The sequence below is a fragment of the Manacus candei genome, unplaced genomic scaffold (genome assembly GCF_025592945.1).
Source record: "Manacus candei isolate 608988 ecotype Guabito, Panama unplaced genomic scaffold, ASM2559294v1 h1tg000011l, whole genome shotgun sequence".
Lineage (NCBI taxonomy): Eukaryota > Metazoa > Chordata > Aves > Passeriformes > Pipridae > Manacus > Manacus candei.
The window spans coordinates 24,641,152-24,657,576 of record NW_026138059.1 but is presented as its reverse complement, the minus strand read 5'-3'; the positions used below and the strand labels follow the sequence as shown (position 1 = coordinate 24,657,576).

General features: G+C 38.9%; 1 protein-coding gene across 1 annotated transcript in view; it reads left to right on the top strand.

Moving 5' to 3' along the window:
* Positions 1 to 16,425, top strand: part of ME1 (malic enzyme 1) — a 164,653-nt gene that overhangs the window by 141,094 nt on the left and 7,134 nt on the right. Inside the window, exons 10-12 of the mRNA XM_051777956.1 lie at positions 8,961 to 9,066; positions 11,934 to 12,076; positions 14,617 to 14,790. Coding sequence (XP_051633916.1) covers positions 8,961 to 9,066; positions 11,934 to 12,076; positions 14,617 to 14,790 — 423 coding nt within the window. The remainder of the gene's footprint in view (positions 1 to 8,960; positions 9,067 to 11,933; positions 12,077 to 14,616; positions 14,791 to 16,425) is intronic.

Genomic DNA, 16,425 nt, shown 5'->3' with positions numbered 1-16,425 from the left:
TATTGAAACTTCCTGGGAATATGCTGCAAATAATAAGGCATTCTTAGTATTTAAAAGGACTCACTAGAAACCCCACTGCCCTCTGCCAAGGATAGCTGCTCCTGTGCTGAGGATGGACATGCTGTTGGGAATGTTCCTGGGCTGCCCAATGTAATTCTCTTGGGGTGAAGTTTGTCTGTAATTTGTAAGGCATCATTAGATTTTTGTATGCCACATAATCCCTAGTGCACAGAAGAAGTTCCTTTGCATAGGCATGAATATTATCCATAATTTTAAAGAGTATGTCAACATGGAGCAGTGTTGCTTTTGACAGTTTTGTACTCTGTTCTTTCTAGTTCAGCAGAGTAATACTTGTATCTAGCCAAGTGATTTGTATTTTAAATGTCCGTTAGATGTGTGATCTCTTCCCCTGTATGGCAAGCACAAGAACATCCACTGAGGTCTAATGGTTGAAGGCTTCAGAATGTTGATCTTTCTAAGAGGAGGACTGAAATAGATCCCAGAAGTTTACCAGTTTCTGTGGTCCTAATTATTTAAAATTGAGATAACCAGGTAAACCTTTAGATAATCCCATAAAATGATTTCATTTTCCCTCCTCCTTCCCCCATTTCATTATCCCTGGCAATCATATTTGGATAAGATCATCACAACCAAATAACTGGCAGGGGATATGACCTTGATTAAAGTTTATGGATCGGTCAAAGCTGGGTACATACATAGTTCAAATCTTTGCTTAGAAAATGATGGAAGAGGTACATTTGGGATTGACACCAGAACTTCAGTGCCATATAGGTGTGGTTGCTTCCATAAGAGTCAGCAGACCTCATGTAACAAGTGAAAGAGTCTTCAGAGCTCACAACTAAATATTGTATTATTGAACTGAATCCTATCCAGACTGTTACTAATGTTTTTATTATTTTGTCAATAATCACTCTTTAAAAAAGTTTCTATTTCATTCTAGATACTAATTTGATAGTGGTTTTAATGTTGACTTTATATACCACCTAATGTTTTAACTCCTTCTGCTAACTTTTAATTATTTCTAGCTTTCTTCTTATCAACAGTCCATTATTCTGACACTTCTGTTCTTGATCAGTTCTTTTATGGCTGACTGCAACTGGCTATGATCTTTTAAGCCAAAAAAATTTATTTACGTTTTAGCAAAGATGCAATGCCTTGGGTATCTCTGAGGCATGACAATCACTCAAAGCAGTTTCTGCCTTATTTTACTCATGTCATATCCCAGTGAAGTGATCCTTGTTTGCTTCGTCAGTTATTCTGATGTCTGGGGAATCAATGTGTGTGCTTTCATCTTTCCTTTATTGTATTCTATATGAAGTATAAGTTTTGCAAAAAGGAAACACATTAATTTGTCTCTGATCTCATGAACATTACTCATGCTTGGTGAGTAATGTATGAAAACAAGTGAGAATAAGGCAAAAGGATGATTGGTGGGCTGTTTCTCTGAAAGACACCATCAAAATCTATTAACTTTGTTAGCATGTAGCTCTTTGACACTGTGTACATTAGATGTATTGATGAGATAGGCACTTAATTTGGCTGGTTTATGATTTCTTTAGCTCGTGCTCTGTTACTGAGATGAATGATTGTTTGGCTCAATTTTCAATTGCTTTGTGGATTTGTGATTTGCTCCACTTCTCAGATCTTATCTTCTTGAAATAATTGTCTTTATAATTTTGTCCTGCCTATTAACCTTGTTAACCCATTAACCATGTATGCTTATTTACATGAAAAGGGCACTTTATAAATTTTACAGGACTTAAACAGCCCTAATCTTCTAACAGTGTGTTCTAAAGTCAACATCAGAATTACATTTCTTACCTAAATTCTTAGTCTGAAATGGCCAACCATTATGACATTATTTCTTCCAAATGTTGTGGGTTTTTTCACACATGTGATAATGAACTGTTTATTAGTTCTGTGTCCAAGTTGCCTGGTCTGGTTTTAATGTGTTCTCTTCACCTTTAGGTGTTAGATGATGGGCCTGATGAGGAGGCACTGTCACTTTATAGTTAGAGCCTTGGTAGAGGGATTTGGGAGGGCTTGTATGTCTCTGCTATTTTGGTTCCTAAATGAGGTGGCACAGGAGTGCCTGTCACCTGCAGGAACTGGACTTCAGTTAACCCCTGACCAGTGAGTCCATATCCACCTTTTTTGTTTTGCATTTTGTGACTCCTCATACCTGATGCTGTCCTGTGGTTCTGGCTAGGGGGTCAACCTGGCCTGTTCCCTCCCAGCTCGCTCTCTCTGCCTCTCCTGTCCCTTCCCTATCATGACTTTGTGGGACTCCCCAGGGGAGGTCCCTCATCTCCCAGCACTGTCTGCAGTCCCTGCCTAGAGCTGGTTGAACCAGATGGTTCATAACAACCTTTAGACCATGGATTTACTTGTGATGAAAGAGATAAAAAGCCACGTAGAGACCATCTCCCAAGAGGGAGATGTTTCACCACCTTCTCCCATGACTCTTAAACCACATTTTTTTTCACAACTGCTTTTTTGTTTGTTTTGCTCTTAACTGTGCAGTGGGAAACTTACAGGAAAAATTCAAATCAAACCAAAACATTTGCAGTTGGAAATATTCTACCTACTAATGGACTACTTTGCTCTCTAGTCTACAGTTCTCATGTCTTCAGTATTTAAGAACCTCCAATGAATTTATTAATTTGTCTGTGTACTGATCTCTGTTCTCTTGTTTAAATAAACTGCAGTTGACAGAGTCAAATGGAGGCAAGTGTTTATATAAATAGATTTGTGCCTCCCTGGTTGTTAGATGGGACGAGTGCCAGCGCTGCCTGAATGTGGGACAGTGCAGTCATCAGGGTGCTCTGGCTTATTCACAGCTGCCTCCCAGCTGATGGAGAGAGCAATTCTTGGAGAGCTTCCAGCCCTGCCTCTCTCGCCTCACTGGTATAGAGCTGCTCTGCTCTTCAGCCTTGGCTCGTGGGGCAGCCCCAGCAGAACCAGCTCAAATGGGCTGTGGCATTAGACTTCACATTGGCGATATTTGCAAGATTTGCCTCCTGTTTCGTAATATCCCATATAGATGTCTGCTGTGCAGTCTAGTCTCCTGTTTTTACAGCTGTTTTCTGTGAATTTTCTCAGGGTTTTATTGATGGTCATTTTTGTTTGTTATCTGAGCTTCAATTTGGCTATAATATGATGATATGAGTAACTTTCTGTGAAAACTGTGATGTATATTTGCTAGTGTCTGATCCCTCTGGATCAGACACTAAAACTAAAAACTTCAGAACCCTCCCCTAAAAGTAAGAACTGCTTCCATTTCAAATCCAACATACGAGCAATTTTTTCATAAAACTATTAAATACTGAGTCCTGTTACTTCCTTTTGCTCCTTGAATTGAAAGGTCCTGGTGTCCAAGTGACTATGTTTTACTATTGGTATTAATAATATATAATACAAATTACTCTGTTCCATTAAGGAGTATAGACATTTTAGGATTGCCAAGATCTCTCATACATAATGTCACAATCAGAGAATGCTGCTGTTGTTTCTTTATCTCTGTACTTCATCTACTGATTTAACACAATCCACATTGTAATTAATTTGCTAATAAAGGATTTAACTCATATTACTTTCCAAGATACCATAGTGACTTCTAATATATGTGTTTTCAGGTTGCTTTGTTCTCTTTTGTTCAAATCCAAACTATACCATAGGTTTCTTGGTACAGAATTATACTGTGATAGAGGCAATACTTTTCCTCTCCATAGTAATTTCTGGAATTTTCACAGAGTTTTTGGATTTAAGGTTTATTAATCTTTTTGAGTGTTATTAATATTCTCAACCTTCAGCATTCTTGTGAAAGTGTATTGTATAGTTCATTCAGGCAGCTTGATTATGCTTTAAAGATACCATGAATGTCGTCGTAATACATTAGTTTTTACTAGTTTGTCAGTTGGTTGGATGGTTTTGTTTTTTGGTTTTTTTTTTTTAATTCAAGCAAATTGATTACAATGCCCCTAGCAAATTACTTGTTCTATAAAAGATAAGAAAATCATATAAGAATATATAGCATTACAAAGTATAAGGAAATGGTGGTTCTTTATTTCTTGAGATACTGAATACATTTGGGAAGTAAAAGCAAGAAGAACATATAGTCTCTTTTTTAACTTTACCTTCTTTCTATTGAAAGAATTTATGAGTTTGTATCTTCCCCTGTGAATAGCTGCACAGGTATCACATTAAATCTTCTAGTTCACCTGTGGATTTCATTGTGGAAGACTTTCTTTTGGGATTTGGGGAGTGTCACTTGATGGCGGAAAGATACATATATCTCTATGTACATCTACATATCTTATATGTAATAGAAAACATAATACAACTTAAGACAGCTGATGTCTGGCCTAGGTAAGTCTTCATATAGCTATTTGAGCAACAGTGCAATAACATCCTTTGATAAGAACCCCTGGAAAAATCTCTCCCCTGTTTGGTGAGCATTGAAGTGCTTCAGTGAAACAATGAGACTATATGGAGGCTTGGTGTACTGAAAAGGACATATCTTTAAGCTGATTTTTCTGAGCCCTTTTCATTGAATGAATGAATTTTTAATAATGCTAAAAGAGCAAGACAGTGGACTTAGAAGGCAAATCCAAATGTGACTGAAGATGATGTTTCTACTTAAGACTCAGAGCTTCATACACCAGAGCTCATTCAAATTCTTTCTTAGTATGGAGTATTTCACATTTTTTCTTTTTCCTATTAGAAGAGTAAAGGAAATATCAGTGAACTGTGTGTCATGCTAGTATCTTAGGATTATGGAGATGCAAAAAGACCAGAGCAGTTTCTGATTTATGCTGCCTTCTGTTGATCATCCACAGCTCATTTCCTAGCAGCCAGAGTACAAAAGCTGGCTAAACCATGGCTGGAAATAGAAATGTCAGAAGAGGGGCTCTGTGCTTCTGGAAGATGTTTTAGTCAGAGCAGCTCGACACTGACAGGTTCGTCCACGTTGCATCTCTTCAGTGTCAGGAGGGAGACAAGACAGCAAACCCACAAACCTAGAATTGAGACTTCTGCATTTTGGCTCCATCCTCTTCTTTCTGCTGACTGACAAAACCTCTGTAATTTCTTAGTCCACCTAGAAGCATTGAGGGACAGATGTCTGGAAGCTTGTACTAAGTGGACTGGAAGCCCTTAGTTTGAGGTTAAGATTCACAAAACTTAATAGGTTTTTCCTGCAAGCCATTGCTTGCCCTGTTGGCAGGGCACAGAGGAAAGCTAGCCATACTCTTGCTGCCACCTCTCTACTTAGTAGAGGGCAGAACTTGACAATTTGTCAATTTGGAGAGAAAAAAATTACTGCCTAAAGCTCTGTCCTCTGAATTATCAGTGTTTTGTAACCGAATCATCTGGTCTTGAAATCTTGGATGCAGTTTTTAGGGACATGTTATGTAGCTCCTTTAGGATCAATTATTTAAATGTATTTTAATTAGCAATTAAAATACATTTCTGACACCTCTCCTATAAGGAAAGGCTGAGAGAATTGGGATTGTTCAGCCTGGAGAACAGAAGGCTCTGGGGAGACCTTATAGCAGCCTTATAGTACCAAAAGGGGCCTACAAGAAAGCTAGAGAGGGACTTTTTACAAGGGCATGGACTAATAGGGCAAGGGATTATAGCTTTAAGATAAAAAGGGGTCAATTCAGATTAGATATTAGGAATAATTTTTTTTACAATGAGGGTGGTGAGACATTGGCACAGGTTGCCCAGAGAAGCTGTGGCTGCCCCATTCCTGGAAGTGTTCAAGGCCAGGCTGGATGGGGCTTTGAGCAACCTGGTCTAGTGGAAAGTGTCCCTGTCCATGGCAGGGGAGTTGAACTAGATGACCTTTTAAAGGTCCCTTCCAAGCCAAACCATTCCATAATTCTAATCTATTTTAAAATATGTATTAAAAAAACCCCTAACTATAGAATTTCTTTTATAAGCATTTTCCAAGCAAAAATCTCTATGTACATCACTGTTGTTATTTTTGCTAAGCCACATAATTTAATATTTCATTCTTAGTTAATATACCAGAAAAATATTTACTTGGAGACATGATTCATCCTGACTAATGGGATTAAGCTAATTCAGACCAAAGCTGAATAAATAAATAAATTTAAAATTGTTTGGGATTTTACTTGGGTTGAGTTTTTTATTTGTTTGGTTTTTGGGGGTTGGTTTGGGTTTTTTTTTTATTTTTTTTTTAAATGGTAGAATTTCATGTGTGAAATTAAGAGCAGATAGAAATTAAGATAAGGCAGAAGTGAATCTGACCTAAGCTGACCCATCTGGCTAGCACTAATCTTGCTAGCCTGAAAAATGTTGCAGTGGATCACATCCTTACTATTTGAGTACTTCTTTGTAGCTAATTAAATGAGAGATGATCATCAGTGTCAGAACTTTAAATCCTTGGCTGTTGCATCAGAAAGTGTTTTAACAGCTTTGTCATTATCTTAATTTTAAAATATTGAAGTACTTCCTCAAAAGCCAATCAAGTAGTAAACTGTATGAAGAAGTAATTACTTCATGAAGGATTTCGTTTATTTGTTTTGACTAAAAGTGAAAGAATATCAACATTTTTATCCACTAAGATGTCAGCCTGATCTCTTGGCTGCTATGCACTATGGAATAAATTGGAGGTCACCTTTCCCAAATGATCTGCTCAGATATGCAGATCCTGGAGGTGATCAGATCTACCAGTCTGCTACAGCCTGAAGAATGAGCTGGTCACAGCTCTTGGAGGTGATTTCTTTTTTCTTGGTAGCCCAAGGCAGTCTCCTAGAGGTGAGGTGTTTTAAGGCCAGATTAAAACCCGGCTTCCTCAACAGCAGTACGATAAGCCATTAAGGAAGCAGCTGAAGAAGCAGCCTGGGATCTGATGGTAGCCCACAGCACCAACTCCCAGCTCCCCAGGAAATCTGTTTCCAAGTCAGGCTCCACTGAGCGTTTTGATTCCAACTAAGCAGTGGTTTAGAATGAAAAGTGGCTTTAGTATTTTGAGTTATTCCTAGTAACAAGCTTTTGGCCTGGTAGTCATAAATGCTTTTTTCTTTTTTCTTTGCTGACTAAAAAGAAAGCTTCATATTTTCCCCTGAAAATATTAAGGAAAATTCCTGCTTTAAAATGTGAGGACATCTGCTGGGATGCTGGGAAAGGGCAGACTGCAAAATGCGTATTCATAGTGGAATGATTTGAGCAGGAATATGCCAAAAATTATTAATATTGCAGCATTCCCTCGAGGCTGAGAATTTCACATTTTATCCACAAAGGAAACCAAGGGCCCATATCTCAGTGTTTCTGTGCTATTAGCTCTAGGAGAACACTTAAGACCTACATAAGCCCATCCAGACATAAAAATCTGTAGAAGAGAAATCTCTGGAAATTCCTTTTAATCACAGATAAGCCTAGGGAAGCTGGCATCCTGTGTGGCAGACCAGCTCAATCAGTCCCAACCACATAACAGCCTTCCACAGCTTCCAATGGTACCCTTGGGGTGGAAGTGCTTTTCTTGCAGCTGGAAACGAAAAACGGCCTTTTCTTTGGCCTACCAGCTCTTACAGTGGCTGTCCCAGAACTTGCAGAGAAGCTTCTGTGATGGGACTGGCACAGCCACATGTTGCCACATTGCAGAATTGTGGTCTGAAACGTAGCATCAACTTTCTTGGTTTTGTTAAAATGGAGAAAAAATGCCGTTAAAAAACTAATCCTGGCTTATATCCAAAGCCATAAATTGAGCCAAAGTTGTTGAATTCATAGACTTTGGTGAAATTGTGGAATTGGAATTCTGTTCCAATACTTTAGTGTAGTCTTAATAAACTTGCTAAGATTAAAGCGACTCTCATCAGCAGAAAAGGTATGGCTGGGAAACCAATACATATATCTGTTCTGGCTGTTTGGTCAAAATTACATTTAGCAGTCAGTTTTCCTTATGTACTTTCCTATATATCTGTTTAATCTGTTTCTTTCTGTCTGAAATTGTAAGATGTTTGAGAGGCTGGAACCATCTTCTAGATTTGTGTTTGAGAAGTGCTTTTGCAGTGATATTTTCTGCAGGCATGAGACTAAAATGAGGGGTGGAAGTGTACACATTTTAAACTCCTCTGCTGAAGTTTTCAGATGCCTGTCTGCAGACAGAGCTCTGCATATTGAGACAACTAATATAATTTGCAAAAATTCTGGCCCCTTCTTGCCCTGCGCTCCACGTTACCCATAGTGAGCTCAAATCCTCTTTGCAGCCAGTCCATGTCAATGATACTCTATAGCCCTTTCTCCAGCATCTATTATATTCCATTTGGGAACCATGTTGGGCACTGGTGGGTGGAAATTGCTGGTATAGATCAGAGCGAAAGTTGTTTCACAGCTGAGTCAATTTTGTTAATGCAAAAATGGTGGTGCACCAGACATCTGGTTAGAATTATTTTTATTCCATCCTTAATAATGAGTAACTTAAACACTGTGAAGCAAAATATAGGCTCCCCTATAGTCTATATACTCCCCCCATACAGTCTGTGTACTTTTAGACAAGAGCGAAGCTGAAAAAGCTGGGAGAAACTATTTTTGTGTTGCCTTCCCAGCATATCTGCACTCTTTGCTCTATAAATATATTTTTGCTTTATCATTAGTATTTTTAAGCATCTTTAAGATGCTTCAAAGAAGAAATTAATGATGCTTTCATATAATTGTTAATAGATTGGTATTGTACAACTGTTACGAATTTAAAGTAAAATTATTATCTACTGCTTAGAGAAATAGATTAGTCTTAAATTATCCTAAGCATGTTAACTGTGCACAGTGTAACTTTGTTTAATATGATAGACGCAAAAGTAGAAATGAGAATAGGATGTGTTAAACCAGATACTTTGTAAACTGATTATCCCAGGATATTAGGTTCCATTAAACTTAAAATAAATATGTTTTTCTTTTTGTTCCTTACTCAGGGGCGTGCCTCATTAACGTCTGAGAAGCAGCATTTTGCCCACGAACATGCTGAAATGAAGGATCTAGAAGATATTGTTAGAGATATAAAACCATCTGTGCTAATAGGTAATTCCTTTGACTTTAAAGCAATGACCTTATTCTTTGTTGAATAAAAATGGGGATGTGGCTTTGTCTAAAGGCAAGATCAAGTTCCTCTGAACAGAGTTTACCTTTGTGTGTTTCTAGAAAACACTGGGTGCATAATGGACTCTATTAAGCAACTGAACAAATAGTAGCTATCCACACATGTAACACTGCTTTCACTCTGAGCCACCCATTTACAGAGAGGATGATCCGAGTCGGTTTAAACATCTGATGGAGGACCTTACCACCTTCCTAAATTATTTTTGATTTGACATAGTTGTAGTAGAAACAGCCTCAAACTTAGAGTGAGAAAGCTGAGCTAAGCACATATTAAACTATGTGAGTATGAGTATGCTGTATCTGAGTCTTCGCTCATATTTAGGTCCTTAGCCAGCAGTCCTTTATGTAGACCAAAATGCAGATTTTACAAAGACTTTTTCTTTTGTAAAAGCTGCAGGATTGTGATCTCAGTAACAGATTGCTCAGCTTTCTGTAGTTTGATTATTGTATTTCAGTGACAATTTCAGGAATGAACTGCAAGTACTCTTGAGTAATTTTTTTTATACATAAGACTTGAAGATTATCTGGCTAGTAAAATCATTTATCAGATGCTAGAAAAACTGAAATGCCACAGTGAAAATTATCCTGCATTTTATGAGCTATCTTTCTGACTATGCCTAGACCTCATGGTTGTTCAGTAAAATCTGCTTTTGACAGTGATCATGACTGAGGTGAATAAAGTTTATGTTTTCCTATGCTACAGGAAGATGTGACTGTAAGACAGAGACCAAGTAGTCTAGAGAATTTAGTTAGTAAATTTATTTAGTAGAATACAAGGCTGAAAAAGCTAGAGGAACAGAAGAATAGATTGAATTATCCATGATATTCGTAGAGATAAAGGTGTGTGTATGTTTAGGGAGAAATTGCTGTTATGAAATATGGTGTTTACTGTGTGTCATTTTTATATATAAACCTATGTGACTCTCCCTCAAGGTCACTTTCTGTTATCAATTCTGAAAAATGAAGGCTCTTCCATCAGAAACAGCAATGAAAACTAATATTGAGGATTTTTGGTTTGGGTGATTAGCCATTCAGTATCTTCCCTGGGGTAGCAGGAGTAATGGGGAAATATGTTGATAGTCCTTCTCCCAATGTTTTAACTAGCTCTGTCTCAGCAAATCCTCATATACATTTCATTGCCTGTGATGGCTCAAGAAAAAGCCTTAATTTCGTTTGAATCAGTATAAGAAATTGCAATTTAAAAAAAAAATAGTCCATGAGCATTTTGTTTTAACTTTATATTTGAAGATAGTTGTCATTCTTACTATTGGCTGTCCAGAAGCAATTTTAGAATGCATCAAACATTTAGCAACTGAAGATTTAACCAGAAACCAAGGTGTATAATGGGCTCTTATATAAGTGGGCCAAAATCATGGCTACATTAACTATTCATCAAGCATAAAGTGGCCCAGCTGGTCTAGCAGAGCTTTTGCATCTAAGCATTCTTGTCCATTCATAGAAGGTGAAGTACAGAGAGCTCAGAGTTGCAAAAAATAGTACTGTGCAACAGATGATACCATACTTCATGTGGAATCAGTCAGAAAATACTCTGAGGCACCTTACAGAAATGTTAGTCCTGAAGCATGACCTTCTGGCCAGCTCTGTGCAGTGAGGGCCCCTTTCATCTCCCTCCAAGGACCTTGTGCTTTCCTCAGGCAGATGCCAACATGTCCTTTTAGATTGGGCAATGTTGGGATGCTCATTTGAGCATGAGTAACAAGAGGTTACAGTACTGACCCAAGTTCCAGGCTCTCCTCTCCCTGCCCAGGTTTTAATCCATTTCCACTCCCCCCAAGAGAGGGAAAACCAGCTCTTTTTCCTGCTTTGGAAACTCAGATTCACCCCCACTCAGAATGGGGTGTCAGGCACTGTGGGCTCTGAGCAAGGAGGAGACTCCCTTCTCTCCAAGCCAGGAGAGAGAAACCTCCTGGAAAATAAAGATGCTTAATTTTCCTCCAAGATCTGTTTATTTGTTTTTCAGTAAAGATGTGGGGAGGAAGGACCTTATGCTTGGATTGCCAGCTCTCATAGATTAGTCAGAAATACGGGTATACCTGGTATCTCAAAAATATCACACACCCCCCTTTTTGGTTGCGAAGTGTCTGAGGTCCAAAATGTAATACTTGCTGTGTCACTGTGTGTCTGCGATGCAGCAGAGTGCAACCTAAGTTAGATGCTTTTATGCTGCAAGACTGGCATTCAGTTCTGTGAAAAGCATTTGTAAGTGTGGACAGTATAGGGACTATGAAAGTGTCTCTGGTGAGATGAAAAGGGATGTATTAAAAAAATAATAAATTGCTGTCAGGGAAGGCTTAAACTCAAAATTGGGATTATCCATCAGCTCAGCTCAGCTGTAGAAGGCAGAGACTTTACTCACCATGTCAGAAAAGACTGAAATCTGACACACTGGATTTGGGAGAAACTATCCAGTCTGTTGCATAAGACTTTAGGAGCCAGAGTTGTATCTATCCTTTACTGGATTTACCTGCAGATTGAGAGATACATTTCTATGTTATATAGAGGGCTTGAGAAAAGTGAAAGGAGAAATTCACCTGACTGTACAGTGTTGAATAGGTTTTGCCTTATGTTAGGGATAATATTGAAGTTTTACTGTTGCAAAATCTTTTAAACAAAACTTTATTTTAACCATGTTAGGAAAAAGGTTTCACTCCATTTTAAAGAGGGAGATAGGCAGTAAAAAGAGCTCTGTTCATTTACAAGTGACATGTGTGTCCTACCTTGAACTGATTTAATTTGTCTACTGTTATGTGTGTGTTTTTCTTCTTTAGGAGTTGCTGCAGTTGGTGGTGCTTTTACTAAACAAATTCTTCAGGATATGGCTGCTTTAAACAAACGTCCTATAATTTTTGCTCTCAGTAATCCTACCAGCAAAGCAGAATGCACTGCTGAGCAGTGCTACAAATATACAGAGGTAAAGAAACATTAACATCTCTCCAGTATACATTTTGAAAAGTAAATCTGAAATTAAATTTAAAATGGGAGGAGGACAGAGGATGGAGTAGCAAGCACTAATCATGTCTATGTGCATAAATAGAATTAGTTAAATTAAGTAACAGGTTTTTTGGATTTTATCAAGACGATTGCACTGAATTCTCTACATGCTTGCGCTCTCGTAAAAACATAAAATAGCTTTTACTGGTGTCAGGCAAGACTCATAACCTTTATTATAACTGAAGCATCTGTAGCCATCAATGATTAAAGCCTTATGCCTGTTTTTGAACTGCACCACTTTGTGAAATATATACACACAGTGGCATGCTTTTCATGTGAGATTTTAGAAATACTCTTTAGGGTAAGAAAATACTTCAATTCATGAAACATAATCTTTAAAATCATTCTTCATTAAGAACTGGGGTAATTGACTCCTCCTACAAAGACTTCTATTATAGAAACATAGGTGAAAATTAAGGGAACTGTGCTTGCTTATTTATTGTTGTATTAAAGAAGTGCTAATAATGATATAATAATGAATTTGAAAGGTACGTGTACTTGACTGTATGTGTTTTCTACTGGATTGTGTTTGGATTTCTTGTCAAATGCAGGGCAGTTTGAATGACAGTTTTGCAGTGTTTAAAAGACAAATTTAGCATGTCTACTCCCTACTGCAGAGATGCAATTACAGCACAGTGCAGGTGCCAGGGAAGCAGCCTACATGAAGTATTGGTTATAGTGGATAACCACATCTGGTAAACAGAGCAAAAGACACACTGAAGTATTTGATCTGTCACCAAAACATATAATAAGCCAGCCATGATAGTAGTGCATGACACCAAACCAAACAGAATATTCTTCTGAAGAGCTGAATAGCAAGAGTGGCATATTCTAAAATGCACGTTTCCAGTTCTCTAAAACAGGCATAGGTATTTCTGATATAAAGTGCCTCTGAAGTATTTAACGGTGACATTTATCACTTCAGCAGTGCTAGCATAAATAAAGGCTGGCTTTTCTTCTCCATCTAAATTCACTGCTTAAATTTGAGGGTGCTCCCTCCCCAGAGAGGCAAGAACCAGGGGCCTTTGGCCTGCAGAAACAGAGCCTGTGCAGTGTCACTCCACTCTTTAGTCCAAACTGCAGAAATTATTTCTCTCTGCCTGTGCATCAGGAATGATCTGAGGAGAACCACTAGTGCTGTGGGAGAGTCACCTCTGAGGTGTGTCTTCTGCCACTGCTCAACAGCACTTGATAGTGTTGGCATCTGCTCCCATCAGGGTGTTCCTCATCCCAGGGGAACAGTGATGCTCCGTCAAGACTTGCAGCTCCCTGGCAGCCCATCTCTCACAGCTCAGATGGTGTCACAACTGTAATTGTGCAGGCTACCGAGTGACACCAGGACTAGTGTTCCTCTCAGCTAATGTCAATACACTAGCAGCATGAGCCCTGTTGCTACCTCTGGGCCACTCCACAGGCTTCTGTCCTTCCCTGCAGTTGCCTGATGTGTGCTGTGCCAGCACATGGGCCACTGTTTGAGTCCTGGGAAAACATACAGAGGTCCTACACAAGCTACAACATAAACTGAATTAGAGCCAGTTGTCTTGTCCTCGGGACAAGTGGTATGGTGTAACCTGTACCGCTATGGCTAAATTCTCTAATTCCCCCAAAAAGGCTGGCTCTTCCATACTGCCTACATGCACCAGTCTGGGCATGGTGCCTGGGCCCTGTCAGCCACAGTCCTAGCTGTCATTACCTAAAAATCTGCTGGGAAACATTCTAATGGTTCATCAGTACTGGCCAGTGCCTGACTTGGTGCCCTCACCCTGCTCAGTATATTACAAAGAGGGGAACCACGAGGTCCAGGCAGAGGAGGTCCCACACTAACATGTGCTGTAGGTTACATTGTGGGGTGATGTTCCTGGAACAGAGCTTGCCCATTTGTTGTTCTGCTGAGCTGTAGAGTGGGCCCAAGGGCCTGAAATAGGAATTGGGAAGAACAGAGAGAGCTCTGCTCACAACTCCTCAGAAATTGCCCCACCCAAAAATGCAACACTTAGTTGCCTTGGTGTCATTTTTGTGGATGCTTTTCTTTTTGGGAAAAAGAAATCCAGTAGCATCACCTGTTGCTACCATGACTGTATTGTCCACTTTGAGTTTTACAGCTCCAGATGCATACCTCCTTCCCATGTACCCTTCTGCTGGCATGGACTCACAAAGTGAATAATGAGTGCTGGCTTTCAGTTTCTCCCCTTCTAAATGGTATGGATAGCTCTTACCCGAATAAGGCAGCTGTTACTCTCTGACATCAGACAGTCTCAGAGAATCACCAGTGATTTGTAGGATCAGCATCCTTATGTTCTTGAGCCATATTTGGTCAAATAGGTCTAACACCCTCAGAAAAGATACTAAATAGATGCAACCCAGCTTCCACAGTGATGGATATTTAGAAGGCTGTGTGAAATATTTCAACAGCAATCTCTCGTCTAACATGCTTTTTTTGCCTTTCTTGTTACAATTTAGGGACGTGGCATTTTTGCCAGTGGAAGTCCTTTTGATCCTGTCACTCTTCCAAGTGGAAAAACTCTCTATCCTGGACAGGGTAACAATTCCTATGTGTTCCCAGGAGTTGCCCTTGGCGTTATTTCATGTGGGCTGAGACATATCGGTGAGGATGTATTCCTCACAACTGCTGAGGTACTGTATTCAAAATTATTTAAATTCCTTTATTTAGTGGCTTAGTATGATTGAGCAATTAAACAGAAAAAGCTAAACTTTATTTTTAAAACTGGAAAAATACTGCTTCCTGTGTAAGGCCTTTATGTGCAAAGCATGTTGGTTTTTATAAATTCTCTTTTATTAAGTTGTTTTAAAAAAGTTAATACTTGAGGTCATCTGACATAAAGTTCACTTTCTATTGGGAAGGAAAAAAGAGAAAGATTTCAGTACTGTATTATCACATGTAAATGCACATATGTACTTGCATGCACAGGCACAGAGGTTTCATTTTAGATAAAAAGGAATTATTATTATTGATGTTAGTGGCTTTGGAATGACTTATGTGTGTGTTCCTTACAAAAATTGTTTTAATTTCTTTCAATTTTTTTTTTTTGTATAGCTATTGGCATAATTTTTTGTGGACTTCCCTTTTCAACAGCAGGTGGAAGTGCTCCATTGCCTTGTAGTTCCTTCTACCACTGTTCTACACAAATTTGATATTATTCTTCCCATTTTCCTTCCTATCGTTTTCTCCATTGGTTCTTCTCCTTCTTCGTTCTGACATTATCCAACATGTGATCTCTCTTCCTTTATCTCCACTCAGTGGGCAAGAAATGAACAGAGAGCAAACACTTTTGGTTCTGGGAGCCATTCACCACCTACTTCCAGTGATTGTTCCAAATCTGACATCCACTGTCTTACTTTATGATATCATAAATGCACAGGATTGTATCTTCAGTATATATGGGAGAAGAATCTGGCCTTTATTATTTTAGAATCTTTTATTCAAACAAAATAAATGGGCATCAGGAGCTGAAATAAAATGCTTAACACTTTTTTTTTTTTTACAAAAAAATTCCCCAAAACAATGTTAATCTTTCTTCATCTGTTTCTCACTTAAGAAAATTTAAACTTTCTGTGTTTTTTTCAGTCCAACATCTTTGCTCCTCATTTGCTACAGCGTCATTGCACCCTTACCAGTCCTGCCTCTGAGACTCGCTCTTCCTTCTCTTTCCGCATTGTCCTAGAGTTCCTGTCTCCTCCATTGCCTCTGTTGGTTCTGCTCTTGGCTGGTAGCAAGATCAATGTAATGAGCCTCATAGGACTCAGCTTCCTTCTATCCAGAGTGATGGGGGTTATCCCTGTATAAGCTCCTGGCTACTCAGCTCCCAGGAACATGTTCCTAAGCTCATCCTGCTCAGAAATGGCCTAGGTTCGGGGATTAGAAAGCCCTGGGTAGTGCATGTTGGTCTGACCATGTCCATGCAAAGTGATTAAAAGTCTGATGCTTTGGGGTTTTTTAAAAGGTATGTAAATAAAGAAGAAGGCTACCCTCAATTTACCACATTAACTGACCTAGATTCACTTCAGTGGGAATTTCTACCCAGTCCAGCTCATACCAGTTACGATCCAGAGAACTTTATCAATGTGCAGTGTCCAAGTCTTCAAAGAAGCTGTGTAAGCACACTTGGGAATACATGGATAGTGTAGGTACCACGCAGAGGAAGGCTCAAAGGAATGAAATTAGAACATTAAAATTGCAGAACAATAAAAAAGAAAAAAAAGCTGCACCAATTAGCAGATGTGTGAATGCCTGACTCAACTCCTGCAGCT